Source organism: Eubalaena glacialis, chromosome 13 (assembly GCF_028564815.1).
Source record: "Eubalaena glacialis isolate mEubGla1 chromosome 13, mEubGla1.1.hap2.+ XY, whole genome shotgun sequence".
NCBI lineage: Eukaryota > Metazoa > Chordata > Mammalia > Artiodactyla > Balaenidae > Eubalaena > Eubalaena glacialis.
The window spans coordinates 46,514,793-46,531,346 of record NC_083728.1 but is presented as its reverse complement, the minus strand read 5'-3'; the positions used below and the strand labels follow the sequence as shown (position 1 = coordinate 46,531,346).

The 16,554-nt window shown below is 36.6% G+C and overlaps 1 protein-coding gene across 3 annotated transcripts in view; it reads left to right on the top strand.

Annotated features, from left to right (window-relative positions):
- The window catches only part of TASP1 (taspase 1), a 241,449-nt gene that overhangs the window by 58,276 nt on the left and 166,619 nt on the right, over positions 1 to 16,554 (top strand). For all 3 annotated transcript variants that reach the window (XR_009703188.1, XM_061208372.1, XM_061208371.1), the window contains one exon: positions 6,337 to 6,416. Coding sequence is in view for 2 of the 3 variants with exons in the window: in XM_061208372.1 (XP_061064355.1) it covers positions 6,337 to 6,416 (80 nt within the window). In the remaining variant the exon portion in view is untranslated. The remainder of the gene's footprint in view (positions 1 to 6,336; positions 6,417 to 16,554) is intronic.

Here is a 16,554-nt window from a genome sequence, read left to right as displayed (position 1 = left end):
TGAGTATATGAATACAATTATAGTAACTGTTTTAATATCTTTGTTTCCTAATTCTGTCATCTTTGTCATTTCTGGGTTGTTTTCAATTGAATGATTTTTCTCATTATAGGTTACATTTTCCTGCTTCTTTGCATGTTTGGTAATTTTTTATTGGATTCCAGACATTGTGAGTTTTGCCTTATTTTGTGTTGGATATTTCTGTATTTTAATTCTAGGATGCGGTTAATTTATTTAGAGGCAGTTTCATCCTTTCAGGTCTTGCTTTATACTTTGTTACATGCAACTAGAGAAGCATTTAGCCTTTAGCTAATTTTGCTTTGCTGTCGGGCAAAACCTTTCTGAGTACTATAACAGATGCAACTAGAATGAGGTTTTTTACTTTGGTGGGAACAGGAGCTGTTTCTGGCCCTGTGTGAACTTGGGGATTGCTTCCTCTAAAACTTCCATGTTAGTCTTTCCCAGGCTTTGGATGATTTCCTCTTACACATACACTGATCTGTACTCAGCTGAAGACTATAGGGGGACTCTGTAGATTTCTTGAGTCCTTTCTCTGCACAGCTGTCCCCTCTCTGGTTCTCTGCCCTGTGAACTCGGCCACCTGGGCTTCTCTGGATGCCCAGCTCTCTGTCTTCAACTCAGAGAGACTGCAGGGCTCTGCCTGAGTTCCTGTTCCTGTGCTGTGGCCGGAAACTCTCCAGGCAGTAAGCTAGGGCAATCATAAGGTTTACCTTGTTTGTTTCCTTTCTTTAAAGCATCACTGTCCTGTGCTACCTACTGTCTAATGCCTGAAAACTATCATTTTCTGTATTCTGTCTGATTTTTCTTTTCCATTGGTTCAGGCAAGAGTGTAAATGTATTCCCTGTTACTCCATCTTGTCCAGAAGCATAAATCTCTCACATACCTGCAAGTTCACAGTATACCTGCAGTAGTTTAAAAAAACCCAAATTCCCTGAGTATCCTAAATAAATAAAACAAATTTATCATGTTTTTACTTTAAGCTTGTTTACGCACAACCCTAATAAGTCTAGTTATCTAATTTCTATAATGATAATAGCTAAAATTTATTGCAGTTGTACACTATGAGAAGCACTGTTTTATGTGGTTTGCGTGCATTATCTCATAAAATCATTATATGATTTATGAGGGTAACATACATTTTGCCAACAAAGAAACTGAGTACCATACTTGACACTGTTATGCTATTAAAAATTTATGGAGTCTGTCCTTATCACATTAGAAGCAGCAGATTAGAACCCATAGAGTAGAATCCTTTTATAATAGTAAGAAATAATGTTTACACCCATTTAGTTATTCATTCACTTACCCATTCCTTCATTCAGCAAATATTTTTTGTTTACTTCCTGTACGCCAGGCATAGAGGTAGAAGAACTATCAAAAGCAGATGGAGGACTTAGAAACTGTGGTCTCTGGTGTCATCTGTTGAAGAGGCAGGTGACTCTATGGGGGCAGCAAGGCACTGGGTGTTTTCTAAGAAGTCTTTAAATAAAAAGTTCATCTGTCTATGTATCTCATTGAGGAAGACAGGGAGTGTATTTGTTTCAGCTGTATCTAAATTCTGTTAGAGTTTTATAAACTCTTATTGCTTTGTTAGAAAAACCCTCAGCAGAACTTTAGGCAGAATGGTATTTCTATTAGCTGATAATTTTTTATGTTTTAATTTTCTGGTTATTGCCACCATGATATGATGTATTATTTAAGTATTGGTGTTTGGTCAGATTAGTAGAATATTTGATATCCTCATAAATTTGGTGGGCCTACTATCATAAACTGTGTCGTATTTTCCTAAGTTTATTTTATTTATAAAAGTAAATAAATTTTATTTATTTTTACTCTTTCCTCCTTCATTATGATAGGGTACAACTTTGATAGGCATAGCCATCTGGAACAGGGGTTGTCAAACTGTGGCATGTGGGCCAAATCTGGACTACTGCCTGTTTTTTGTAAATAAAGTTTTATTGGAACACAGCCATACCCATTTGTGTACATATTGTCTGTGGCTGCTTGTGCTCTGCAAAGGCCAAACTGAGTTGTTGCAGCAGAGACATCTGGTCACAAAGCCTAAACTGTTTACTATCTGGCCCTCTACAGAAAAAAAATTGCGGACTGCTACCCTAATATGTTATAGAATAAGTTATAATTTTTGGAAATTATGTTTCTTTTGGTGAAAAAGGGAAAGCTAGAAAAGCATTGTTGCTCATTAGACGCTCAGATTTTTTGAGATGCAAATTTAATTTTTGGTACATTGTTTATTTAAAAATACTATTCAATCTACTGTATTTCATAAATTCATTGATTTTAGTACCTTTGTTGTATGAATGTGAAAAGAAAATTTAAAAACCTATAGATTAAAAGAAACATAAGAGAGCTATCAACTAATCAGGAGGTATGGATGGGTTAGTTGGGTTCCCCTTCAAACAAAATAGTTTAAAAGGCAAAAATAACAATAATAGCAAAAATTTTATGAGACAATCAGGGAAATGTGAACATCGATTGAATAAACTATTTTGATTCTAAGGATTTATTGTTAATTTTTTTAGGTGTGAATTGGTTATGTTGTGGTTATGTTTTTTTAGAAAGTTATTTTTTGAGATGCATGCTAAAATATTTATATTTGAAGTTATATGATATCCGAGATTTGCTTCAAAATAATCTGGGTGGGAGTATAAATGAATGAGATTAGCAATGTATTAACAACTGATGAAAATGGGTGATGATCCTTTGGGTTCATTACACTATTCTCTGTAATGTATATGTTTGAAAATTTTTGTAATAAAAATTTTAAGAAGAGTTAAATCCTTATTATTTAATTTGGTCATTACGTGTTATTTCCACATACAGCAGGTTCTCCCTTATTTGCACTTTATGTGTTTGTAAGCTTTAAATAATCAGTAGCCACCAAATTGGTGGTCTTTCTTCAGTTCTGTGTATTTATGATAAAGAAGTAATAGGTAAAATATATAGAAATCCATTTTTAAGTCCAAAGAAGCAGCTATCATTTTCTCCTATATCTTTCTCATCCAGCATAATGCATTTTAAGCAGTTTTGAGAGCTTTCTGAATCACTAAATTGCACATTTTTAGACTGACTACATAGTGTCATGGTTTTTGAAAATTTCCCATCCATGAAATTGTAATTGACCTCACTGTGTTTTCGGGTGTTTGGCTATGCTGGCACTTCAGTAGCTCAGCTTGCTGAAGGTTTTAATAATCCCACTCAGTGCTGGTCTCAGTAGTGTTGCTTTTGTTTCTTAACACTTTAGACTTGCTTTAGTGTAAATTAAGGAGAGCATAACACAAGGAAAATGCTGTCCGTTAGAGAATTTTGACACGCTAGTTTATTGTTGAATATCTTGCCAATGTTTATCTAATGCTTAGTGTGCTTCAGGCACTGTTCTAAATGCTTAGCATATATGGATATCAATGAAAAACAAAGATCCCTGTTGTTGTGAAGCTTACAGTTTATTTGAGGGAGATAGATATAAACAACAGAGATAATATCATGAGTTATAAAGTATATGGTATGTGAGAAGGTAGAAAAAAGAAAAAATGTAAAAAGGACAGAATGAGAGGGATTGGGAGTACTGGGTAGAGGAGTGCAGTGTGTAGGGTACAGTTTTAAATTGGCCTCATCAGGGAGATATGTTTAAACAGATGGGGAAATTTGCCATTTGGGAAATAAGGAAGATCCTGACAGGGAACAGTCAGGGTGAAGGCCCTGAGGCAGGAGTGTCCTTGGCATGTTTGTGTTTTGTAAGAGGCTGGAGCAGAGTAAGCAAAGGGGCAAGAGGAAGAAGAGATGAAGGGAGGAGGGAGCAGAGAAGACCAGATCACTTGGGAGCCTGGAGATCCTGGTGAAGGCTCCAGTTTTCGTGCTAGAGTCCTCAGGAGGGGTTTCGCAGCATTTTGAGAAGAGAAATGTCACTACCTGACTTGTGTTTTACAAGGATGTCACTGGCTGGTGTGTTGAGATTAGACTGGGGCAGGGGACGGAGCAAGGCGAGCATGGAAGTGATGAGGCCATTGCAACACTGCAGGCAATAGATGATGGCGGCTCAGACCAGGGCGGTGGCAGTGGTGAGAAGTGGTCAGATGCTGGATGTGTTACCAAGGTGGAATCGATGGATTTTTCTAGTGAATTGAGGTGAAACTTCTGTGAAAGCTTTCTCCTTGGAGAGTCAGAAGAATATTTGAGAAAAATTTGAATTGGTGCTGCATTTAGTGTTCTGGGAAGAGATTTTTCATTTTTGATAGTGTAGTTTTTAGCGAAAGCTCACGTAGCTTTTTAGCATTTTAAAATGATTTCAAAAGCAGTTATATGCCATTTTGTGTGACGTCAAACTACCGGACAGGTAATTTTTGGTAGTAAGGAAAGGTCAGGATCTCAGAATTCTTATCCGTAAGATGGCATCCAAATATTCACCTTCCTGTGAATATTGTACAATGCCTAACGTATTTAAAACCTTGCATAGCAGACAACGGCAAACTAATTTTTTTTTAAATTAATTTATTATTTATTTATTTATTTATTTATTTTTGGCTTGTTGGGTCTTCGTTTCTGTGCGAGGGCTTTCTCTAGTTGCGGCAAGCAGGGGCCACTCTTCATCGCGGTGCGCGGGCCTCTCATTATCGTGGCCTTTCTTGTTGCGGAGCACAGGCTCCAGACGCGCAGGCTCAGTAGTTGTGGCTCACGGGCCCAGTTGCTCCGCGGCATGTGGGATCTTCCCAGACCAGGGCTCGAACCCGTGTCCCCTGCATTAGCAGGCAGATTCTCAACCACTGCGCCACCAGGGAAGCCCCGGCAAACTAATTTTATTTAGAATCAAACCTATGAATGATTAAGAAATGAAAAATAAAACTAAGCTTATGTTATAAAATACTTTCGATTCCAGATGCTGGGATAGAACCCCAAATGACGAATGGGAGTGCTGAGAATACTAGATTCAGCTCCAAACTTCTGTCCTGATCATTTAATTTAATACTTTAGCATCTCTTTTACGTCTTCACGTGAAGAGAGTTTATTTCTTATATCAAAGTCTTTTTCTAGCAGAAGGAAGTGCTACAAATGCTGTCAGGACAGCTCAACTTGCATCCAAGTTCCTACCTCAGTTATTCTTCCATTTTCCTTTATGTGACAGCTTTTCTTTGCAGTTTCTTTGCAGTGGTCTTCATTTGATACAGGAATAGGAGGAACTTTTCTATTTTTGGAGTCCTTTAGCATTTTTTTTAAAAATGGAAGTTTGAAGAGGTATTCTTGTTGGCTCTCCCTCCTCTCTTTTTTTTAATGCTCCCTCCATTCTCACCTTCATATATACTGGAAAATAGTTACTGGGCTTAACCAATTTGTTTCTCATTGGAACCATTTGGATATGTTTCTGAGTATCAACTTAGACTTTCTTCTTCTAATCTGTCATTGATCTTCTTATGAACAGTCAAATCTAAAGACTTCAATATGTATTACTTCGAGTTTTTAGTGTTGGAATGATTAGAGGAACAGAAACAAAAAATAGGGAGCAGGAAACTAATGAGTAGGCACTAGTTCAAGGAATCCATTACTATCTGGCTGAGAGCTTTAAGAAGTTGGCTGTGGAAAGAGATGGAGTGATTGATTATTATGGTAACTGCTTGCTATTACTGTGTTAGGGAATGGGGTGGTTAATTATCCTGCATGCTATTTGAAATCTTTGAAAGGAAGTCTTTTACAGTTAGCTAACAGTATCCTTTTATTCACTTTGTTATGTTAAAACTTGCAGTTTGGGACTTAAAAAAATTACTTTTGGGACATACCACACTGCTTTATTTACCACAGTAAGAATGATTCTGACAGCCATATATATATTTTTATTGCATTGAGGCTTAGAAATGTAAGTGCATATCATTGTGTTTGGGCATCTCTGGGTGTACCCCACTCATTTTGGGTAGATCCAGGTGTTATACTAGGCAGGAATACCAAATCTGAAGACATTCACTTAAGCTTTGACTCTTAATCTGATGAAATAGATCTTGTACATAAACTGAGAACCACAGTTGAGCCAAGATAAATCTTAATATTTTCCACTGGGAAATCAACTATTTTTACTTCTTATGTTACATTTTGCCAATTTTTACTGGTTAGTTATTGCAAATGATATTGTACCATTTCCACTTGTAAAATTTCTAACTTGGGGAAGAATTAAAAGAATTTTTTAGGCATATAGCCATTTTGAGGTATTGCAAAATTTTTTCAGTTGCCTTACTATATTACTTATATTACTTTATTGAATATGTAGGAGAAGATGACACAATGAATTTTTAAAAGAGTAATTTTTCTGTTATTAGCTTTTTAGTTGGAGAAGGAGCCTACAGATGGGCAGTAGATCATGGAATACCCTCTTGCCCGCCTAACATCATGACCACAAGTAAGTAAAAACTTTTCAAAATTAAGCTGTATTAACATATATACCTGAAAGTGTTACATTGCTTTTGATTCATATAGTACCTATATTTAAGGAAGAAAGCTTGTATGTTGAAATATTTTAGTTAAAAGATAAATAGAAAGTTATTTGATTTTAAGCCACCTTTATATTCTTGAGGTTCCCCCACTCCTGCTTTCTCATGCTTTTAAAAAAATTTTTGGCTGCATTGGGTCTTCGTTGCTGTGCGTGGGCTTTCTCTAGTTGCGGTGAGCTGGGGCTACTCTTCATTGCGGTGCGCAGGCTTTTCATTGTGGTGTCTTCTCTTGTTGCGGAGCATGGGTTCTAGGTGCGCGGGCTTCAGTAGTTGTAGCACTACTCAAGGATGAGCTGAGGAAGGCCTATCTAGGTACCAAGTGTATGAGAAGGAAGAACAAAAGTGTGACTGCAGAAGAGGTAAGACTGAAAAAACACTTATCATAACTATGACAATGGGATACATGTGCTTAATCTATGAAGAGTTTTGCCAGATTAAAAGTCACACGAATACATGTGATACCCCAATAGAAAAAGGTCAAAAGTCATAAATAGATAATATAACATAACTAATAGGGACATTCAAATTAAGATGAGTACATGTTAAATCTGTTCCCGCTCACTTGGTGAAAGAGTTAAAAAATATTGTATTACTGCTGGTAAGTGTGTGGTAAAATGAACATAATACACTGTAGGTACAAATGTAGATTGGCAGAACTTTTGGAGGACAGCTAAGTAGTATAGATCAAAAGCGTTAAACCCATTCTGCTTCTAGGAACTTGTCATTAGAGATACAGGCATAGATTTATGTAGAAGGGTAGTCAGTGAGCATTATTAAGAATGTAAAAAAAATTCTATTATATATAAAATAAGCTACAAGGATATATTGTACAACACAGGGAATATAGCCAATTTTTATAGTAACTATAAATGGAGTATAACCTTTAAAAAATTGTGAAATCACTATATTTTATACCTGTGACTTATATAATATTGTACATCAACTACTTCAATAAAAAAAGGGAAAAAAAGAAAAACATAAAAAAAGATTATTAAAAAATTTGAAAAAGACTTACGTCCAACACAGAGGAACGTGAGTAAACTATCACGTGGTCTTATAATGAAATGTTATGAAGTAACTGGAAATTGTTATAAAGACTGATCATGATTAAATCTAATAATGACTTAAAAAAGTGAAAAAAGAGGTTATAAATATGTATATATGTGTGTGTTATATGTCTATCTTAAAAAAGAAATCATGGCTACGTATTTATGCAAAAAAAATAGTAAAAACATATGCTACTTGTCTTTTAAATTTTTATCAAGTAATCTATGAATGTAATTTAAATAATCAAATGAAAAAGTGAGGAATCATTAGCTCCAAGGAAACCAAGTTGTATAAAAAAGAGATGATTACTTATCATAGCAAGTGTCTAATAAGGACCAGCTCTTAGTAACATTATAGTCAAAATGAATTCCATACTGCTGCAAGTTGTAATATTGAGAGCCTGGAAGGAGGAGAAATGTGTGTGTGCAGGGAGGCAGGGAGTGTGAGAGTCCTGGATCCTCGCCCTCGCCGCCACTAATGCTGCCTTAGAGTCTCCCCAGTGGAACTTGCTGTGGAGCTCTTATATCAGGCACACAAATCAGCTCATCTGCCAATTCCATCTTGTTTTTCCTTGGAGGCAGGCCACCTGGCAACCTGGGTCTAGAGTGGGCGCTCAGTAGGCCTGCTGTGCAGCTGTCATCTGGTCTTCACCTCCCCATCACTTTGGAATTCCCATTTCCTCTCTCCAGTATCAAATTGTCTGTTTCCGAATGTCTTTTTTTTTTTTTTTTTTCTTGTTTTACTCCCTCATTTGGTATATGTAAGGTGGGAAATCACTTTCGCTTAGGTTTCTGAAGAAATTGCTCTGTCTTCTGATTTCCAGTCTTGCTATTATGCAGTCTGCTGGCACTTTGATTCCCAGTTTTTTGTGGTGTCTTTTGCCTCTTTGGAAGGAAGTTCTTATTTCTTATTTCAGTGGTCTTATTACCTCAATGATAATATTGGGATGGGTCTTTTTTTACTTATTATACTGGGTACTCTTTTGGACTCTCCATCTGGAAATCCATGTGCTTTGGGGAAATTTAAAAAAATTTGTGTAATAATCTCTCCCCCTATCTCTCCTCTGTTATATTTTTCTAATTTCTTTGAATTAGATGTTGGATCTTGTGCTCTAATCCCATGTATCATTTTCAAAAGTTACTTTTTCTCCTTTTAAAAATCTCTGTCATAGGCAGAACACTGTATGACATAAGTCACAGCAAGATCCTTTTTGACCCAGGTCCTAGAGAAATGGAAATAAAAACACAAATAAACAAATGGGACCTAATGAAACTTAAAAGCTTTTGCACAGCAAAGGAAACCATAAACAAGACCAAAAGACAACCCTCAGAATGGGAGAAAATATTTGCAAATGAAGCAACGGACAAAGGATTAATCTCCAAGATTTACAAGCAGCTCATGCAGCTCAATAACAAAAAAACAAACAACCCAATCCAAAAATGGGCAGAAGACCTAAATAGACATTTCTCCAAAGAAGAGATACAGATTGCCAACAGACACATGAAAGAATGCTCAACATCTTTAATCATTAGAGAAATGCAAATCAAAACTACAATGAGGTATCATCTCACACCGGTCAGAATGGCCATCATCAAAAAATCTAGAAACAATAAATGCTGGAGAGGGTGTGGAGAAAAGGGAACACTCTTGCACTGTTGGTGGGAATGTAAATTGATACAGCCACTATGGAGAACAGTATGGAGGTTCCTTAAAAAACTAAAAATAGAACTACCATATGACCCAGCAATCCCACTACTGGGCATATACCCTGAGAAAACCATAATTCAGAAAGAGTCATGTACCAAAATATTCATTGCAACTCTGTTTACAATAGCCAGGACATGGAAGCAACCTAGGTGTCCATCATCGGATGAATGGATAAAGAAGATGTGGCACATATATACAATGGAATATTACTCAGCCATAAAAAGAAATGAAATGGAGGTGTTTGTAATGAGGTGGATGGAGTTAGAGTCTGTCATACAGAGTGAAGTAAGTCAGAAAGAGAAAAACAAATACAGTATGCTAACACATATATATGGAATCTAAGGGAAAAAAAAAAAAAGAGGTCATGAAGAACCTAGTGGCAAGATGGGAATAAAGACACAGACCTACTAGAGAATGGACTTGAGGATATGGGGAGGGGGAGGGGTGAGATGTGACAGGGTGAGAGAGTGTCATGGACATATATACACTACCAAATGTAAAATAGATAACTAGTGGGAAGCAGCCGCATAGCACAGGGAGATCAGCTCGGTGCTTTGTGACCACCTAGAGGGGTGGGATAGGGAGGGTGGGAGGGAGGGAGATGCAAGAGGGAAGAGATATGGCAACATATGTATATGTGTAACTGATTCACTTTGTTGTAAAGCAGAAGCTAGCACACCATTGTAAAGCAATTATACTTCAATAAAGATGTTGAAAAAAAAAAAAAAAAGAATATCCCATTAAAAAAAAAAAAAAAAAAAATGGATTTGTGCAGTCTCACATATGAAAATAGATCTTAATTGATGACCGTACAGAAAGTAGTAAAAGCTCAATATTTAAGATAATCCCATGTTGTCAGTTTGTAGTATTGTGTATTCTTCATGACAATGGGTCATATTTAGTTTTTCCATCAATTCTCGGAGGATTTAAATATGTTTTTGGCTCAAGCATAAATTCAACTTGCATATTATTAAGTAGTAAAACTAAAAGAAATGATCTGCTAATACCTATATGATGGGGATCATTTTATATGCTTTCAATGTACAACTAGCTTCTGTCATACACAGATAGCAATTCTCTGCTAATTTATACACCTTAAAACTCATTTGGAAATGAAAATGTCCCTGTAACACACATCTCAGTGTAATTCATGGTGGTCAGCTTGTGAGAGTGAGGATGAACAAATAATATTTTATAAATTTCTTAACATTCTCCTTTCTAGTCCAGGTCTCTTTACAACAATTACGTGGCTTTCTTTTAAACAAAATATTTCTACCATTAAACTATTTAATCCTGAAAAAAAAAAAAAAAAAAAAAAAATCTCTGTCTTTTGTCCTGCTTTTTGGGAAGTTTCTTCAATTTTATCTTCCAAATCTTCTAATGAATTTATAATTTTGGTTTTCATATTTTTAATTTCTAGAGATTCATCTGTGATTAATACTTTTAAAACATGGGGTTTTGTTTCATGAACTCAGTATTTTTACTCTATCTCTTAGGATACTATGGTTTAAAACTTGTTCTTATCCACTGTTTCTGCTTCCTCTGTCTTTGTGTTTGTTTCAGACCCTAATACATGTTAGCTAATTTCCTCAACTATCTAGTGACCCTCTGCGGTTTTCATATTCATGAGTGAGTTACCTAAAGACCTGTTGGCAGCTTTGTGTGTGAGGGCAGGTCTGTTTGACCTCAAGAGGGGAGGCGTTGATCATTTCTCTACACATTTTTATTTTGGATTAGACAGAGAAATCGTCCCAGCTCTGGCAAGGTAATAGCCAGTATTCTGGTACAGAACAAGGGAAGGGGCTGGAGGTGTCACGGTGCCTTTATCAGACTTTTACGTCAAACTCAGTTTTAGGTAGAGCCCCGTACCTGCTCCCAGATGTGCTTGGTGTCTGCTAATTTGGCGCCCATCTAGTTCAGCCTCTCCACGTTTTCTGCAAGCACAAGGAGGGGATTTGGGCATCTACATGTTCCTTATTGACATTTTCTGCCCATTCTCCTGTTTTTAGTGTCAACCTGGCTTTCAGAGACACCAAGTGCTTTCTACTTTGAGCTCTCTTGATGTTTCTTTGGCAGGAATTAGTTTACTTTGGCCGAGATTAGTTTGCTTTGTGATGTCTTGGCTAGTGGGCATTGGGGTTCATCTTCCTCCGCTCAATTAGTTACTGTTTGTCCACTTGCTTTCTATGTTCTAGAACTGTTGGTATCTCCCTTCTCATTATAATCACCCCTTGTGTATGTCAGTCTTTTCCCCCACTTAAATTTCTTTTTGGTAAAGTTTTAGTAGGGCATGGAGGTGAATTCATGCATTCAGTCTGCCAATTTTACTTCAGAACATTTATATAAAAATGTGTTAGAAAATAGTACTAGATTTTTTTTCAGGATGGAAAAATTATTTTTGACTATTTTTTATACTTGTAATAAGAAAAACATATTGTGCCGTAGATTTTTTTTATGACTTATATAACCAATCAACAAGAAATGTTCTCTGAATAAAGCGTTTGAAAGTTAAGTGATATATTCTTTTTTTTTTCCCAAAAAAGAATGGCTCTGACCTATGGGGAATTTAAAAGGAGAAATTATAACTATCATTTAGATTAAAAAAATTTTAAATACCATCTTATACTCAGCCATTTGTTTAATCCTCAATAGAAATAAAATGGTATGTTGGTGCTGGTTAATGATAATGTTTTATACTTGATTACCTTTTGGGGGGCATAATTTGTAGGTTTTTATTCCCCTTCAGCTTTTAGAATGTCTTTCTAAGGTTTATTCTAAGTTTATTACACATTTTCACATGTGCTTACATATTTCATTCCTATATGTAGATTTGAATTTCTTTCTGGCATCTTTTCCTTCAGCCTGGAATGCTACAGATTTTCTGGTAATGTGGTAGATGTAGTGGTGAAAACTTTTCTCAGCTTTCATTATCTGAAAAACATCCTTACTTTGCTTTTACTTTGAAAAGACATTTTTGTTGGATATAGACTTCTAGGTTGGCAGGTTTTTTCCTTTTAGCACTTTTTTTCTTTTTTTTTTTATTGTGGTAAAATATTCATAACATAAAATTTACCATTTTAACAATTTTTAAGTGTATAATTCAGTGGTACTAAATACATTCATAGTGTTGATTAACCATCGCCACTATCCATTTCTGTTTTTTCCTCAATCCAAACAGAAACTCTGTACCCGTTAAACAGTGATTACCCATCCCCCTCTTGCCTTTCCCTGGTAACCTTTATTCTGCTTTCTTTGTCTATGAATTTGCCTGTTCTAGGTCCCTCCTCTAAGTGGAATCACATAATATTTGTCATTTGTGTCTGGATTATTTCACTTAGCATGTTTTCATGTATATTGTAGCATGTATCAGAATTTCCTTCTTATAGCTGAATAGTATTCCATTGTATCCTTTTAGCACTTTTAAAGATGTTAGTCCATTATATTCTGGATTCCATTGTTTCTGCTAGGAAGTTAGACATGATTATTATTGCTTCCTTGTGTGTAATGTGTCTTCTTTTTTCTCTGACTGTTTTTTAAAAATTGTTCTTTCTATTTATTTTCACCTAGGTATGGTTTCCTTTGTGCTAGTTTTATTGTGCCTGTTGAATCTGAGGGTTCAGTTTTTAATCAAATTAGGAAAACTATTGGACTCTCTGCTTCATGCTCTCCCTCATCTGTTTCTAGGACTTCAGTTTCACTTATATTAAAACATTTGATACTGTCATGTGTTCCTGAGGCTCTGATTTTTTTCAGTCTTTGTTCTCTGTGCTTTCTGTATTAGTCAGGATTCTCCATAGAGACAGAACCAATAAGATACTTATCTATCTATCATCTATCTATCTAAAGAGATATTATAAAGAATTGGCAATCATGGAGGCTGACAAGCAATTATGGAGGCTGACAAGTCCCAAGATATGCAGGGTCAGTCAGCAAGCTGGAGGCCAGGAGAGCCAATGGGGTAGTTTCAATCCAAGTTCAAAGGCCTGAAAACTGGGAGGGTCAATTGTATAGTTCCAGTGTGAAGGCTGGCAGGCTTGAGACCCAGGAACAGCTAATGTTTCAGATCAAGTATGAAGGCAGGAAAAAGTTGATGTTCTAGTTGAAAGGCAATCAGGCAAGAGGAATTTTCTCTGACTCGGGGAGAGTCTGCATTTTTGTTCTATTAAGGCCTTGAGCTGATTGGATGAGGTCCACTTACATAGGGAGGGCAATCTGCTTTACTCCGTCTATCAATTTAAATGTAAATCTCAACCTTATCAAACATATCCTCACAGACACACCTAGAATAAAGCTTGACCAATATCTGGGCACTCTCTGGCCCAGTCAAGTTGTCAAATAAAATTAACCATCACACTTCTATTTGTTTGATTTCTGTTGAATTGGTCTTTGAGTTTATTGATCTTTCCTCCTGCAGTATCTAATTTGATATTAATCTGATGTTATGATTTAAAAAATATAAAATACTATGTTTTCAGTTTTAAAGTTTCCATTAAAAAAACAGCCTTCATCTTTGTCTTGAAATTTCCCATGTCTTCACCCATTATATCCATTGTTGGCATATTTATCATTGTTATTTTGAAATCTTTGACTGCTAATTCTAAAATCTAGGTAATCTGTGGGTCAGTTTCTATTGATAGATTTTTTTTTTCTTGACCTTGGTCACACTTTCCTGTTTAGTTGCATGTCTCAATTTTTTAAAAAAAAATTACACCTTGAGCATTGTGGATGATACATTTTAGAGACTATGATTTGTTATCATCCTTTGAATGATGTTGAGTTTGTTCTAACATGTAATTAAATTATTTGCAGTTCACCTTGATATTGTCACAGCCTGGTTTTTGGCTTTGTTAAAGTGAGTCTATTTCAGTTTTTTTCTTAATCCCAGAGTTGTCTCTTAGTACTAGTTTGTGGTCTTTATTCCTGAGATATGGCCTTTCTGGGGTTTCAGTGGAAAGTCTCAAACTTTAAATTTTGTCTCTCCTACAGTGGGTATTTACTAAAACATCTGTTCACTTTTCAGCTGTTATTTTCCTCAGTGGACTTTACGGAATCTTGCATCCTGTATGAATAGTTAAGGACTCATTCAGGATTTGAGGGGACTTTTACATAGATTTTTGGGCTTCCTTTTTTGTGGATTTCTCCTTTCCAGGATTCTTCCCTTACTTTCCAGTGGCTTCAGTAGCCCCAGACTCCTTCATCTCAGGCCAGTAAGACTGTAGTTTTCTACCTGAGCTCTATTTTCTGTGTATCTCACAGAGTGGGGAGTGCCTCATGGGGAAAGCTGTTTGAATTTGGATCTCACCCAGTGTGTTTCTTTTCTTTCAGTGGTTGAATCCTCTCCTATTTCTGCCAGCTTTTGGTCACTTGCCTTCAAATAGGCTTTTTTTTTTAGTTTGAAACTTCTGCCCAGAGTTTGTAATTATTATTGGTCTGTAGGTTAGTCTCATATAAACTATTCTTTCGTTACCAGGAGCTGGAACTGATGTTTTGTAAATGTGTACTATTAACAAATATAATAATAAAAATAATATTAATTAATAAATGTATCTAACCATTGTATTTATTACTTTTTAATTGTGTGGTAGAGGAATAAGTTATCTTCTTTTTTTTAGTAAATTTATTTATTTATTTATTTTTGGCTGCGTTGGGTCTTCGTTGCTGCGTGTGGGCTTTCTCTCTAGTTGCGGCGAGTGGGGGCTACTCTTTGTTGCGGTGTGCGGGCTTCTCACTGCGGTGGCTTCTCTTGTTGCGGAACATGGGCTCTAGGCGCGCGGGCTTCAGTAGTTGTGGCATGCGGGCTCAGTAGTTGTGGCGCACGGGCTTAGTTACTCCGCGGCATGTGGGATCTTCCCGGACCAGGGCTCGAACCCGTGTCCCCTGCATTGGCAGGCGGATTCTTAACCACTGTGCCACCAAGGAAGTCCAAGTTATCTTCTTAAATACTGAAGCATTATACATAAACCTGGTCTTCCTTTTTACTTCCATTCCCAATCCCAGACTCCTGCTCAGTCTGATAACCACAGTTACTTGTTTGATTTGCTTCTCTCTGTTCCAACAGAAATGTTGGAATATATAGTATTCCAACATATATAGTTGGAAAAGAATACATAGTATTCTTTTTTTTTTAGAATTTCACTTTTATTTATTTATTTATTTATTTATTTATTTTTGGCTGTGTTGGGTCTTCGTTTCTGTGCGAGGGCCTTCTCTAGTTGCGGCAAGCAGGGGCCACTCTTCTTCGCGGTGCGCAGGCCTCTCACTATTGCGGCCTCTCTTGTTGCGGAGCACAGGCTCCAGACGCGCAGGCTCAGTAGTTGTGGCTTACAGGCCCGGTTGCTCCGTGGCATGTGGGATCCTCCCAGACCAGGGCCCGAACCCACGTCCCCTGCATTGGCAGGCGGATTCTCAACCACTGCACCGCCAGGGAAGCCCCAGTATTCTTTTTTAAATAGATAAATGGTATCATACTGTAGTATCTTTAGTAAGTTTGTAGATAAGTAGTATTATAACATGGCTTTTAAAAATATTTTTTGTAATGCAGCAAGATGTATTTTGAAATCTGTCCATGTTGATATACATAGATGAATTAATTTTTAAACTGTTGAATAGCATTTTACCATATTTATTTAGCTGTTTCTTTATTGATAGGCATTCAGGTTGATTCTAGATTTTGCCATTAACATTGATAATTCCATGAATATTCTTGTACACATCACTTAATATATACGTGTTCTATTGGGGTAGATAGTTGGAAGTAGAATTGCTGACTCATAGAGGATGTGCATTTACTGTTTTGCTGGCTATTGCCAGATTCCTAAGAGGTTTGCTGTCTACTTTTGAGAAGTCTGGCTTTGTATAGTTGGTGCCATTGATGACCACATAGTAGCTCAGAGGACAGACTTTAGAGGCCTTTATGTGACCAGGGGCAAGTTACCTCCAAGACACTTTTCTCATGGAGACGTTGTGATTCCTTGAGGTAATGTATCAAGAATTCTTACTCCAATTTTTGGTGCATAGAAACACTCAGACGTTGACTATTAATATCATTCTCACTGTTACTAATATGTTGGATGTGAAAATGATCTTGGTGATATGATTTCATCGGAATTTAATAGGCTTAGCACTTTAGCACTGACTAATAAGATGATTTTAGTGATTGATCATATCTGGAGTTAGGCGTAACCAGTAGAGCAGTGGTTTTCTACTTTGTCTGCACATCAGAGTCACTGGGGAGCTTTGAAAAATTCAGAAGCCCTGGCTGCACTCAAAATCAATGAAAACAGCAACTCTGTA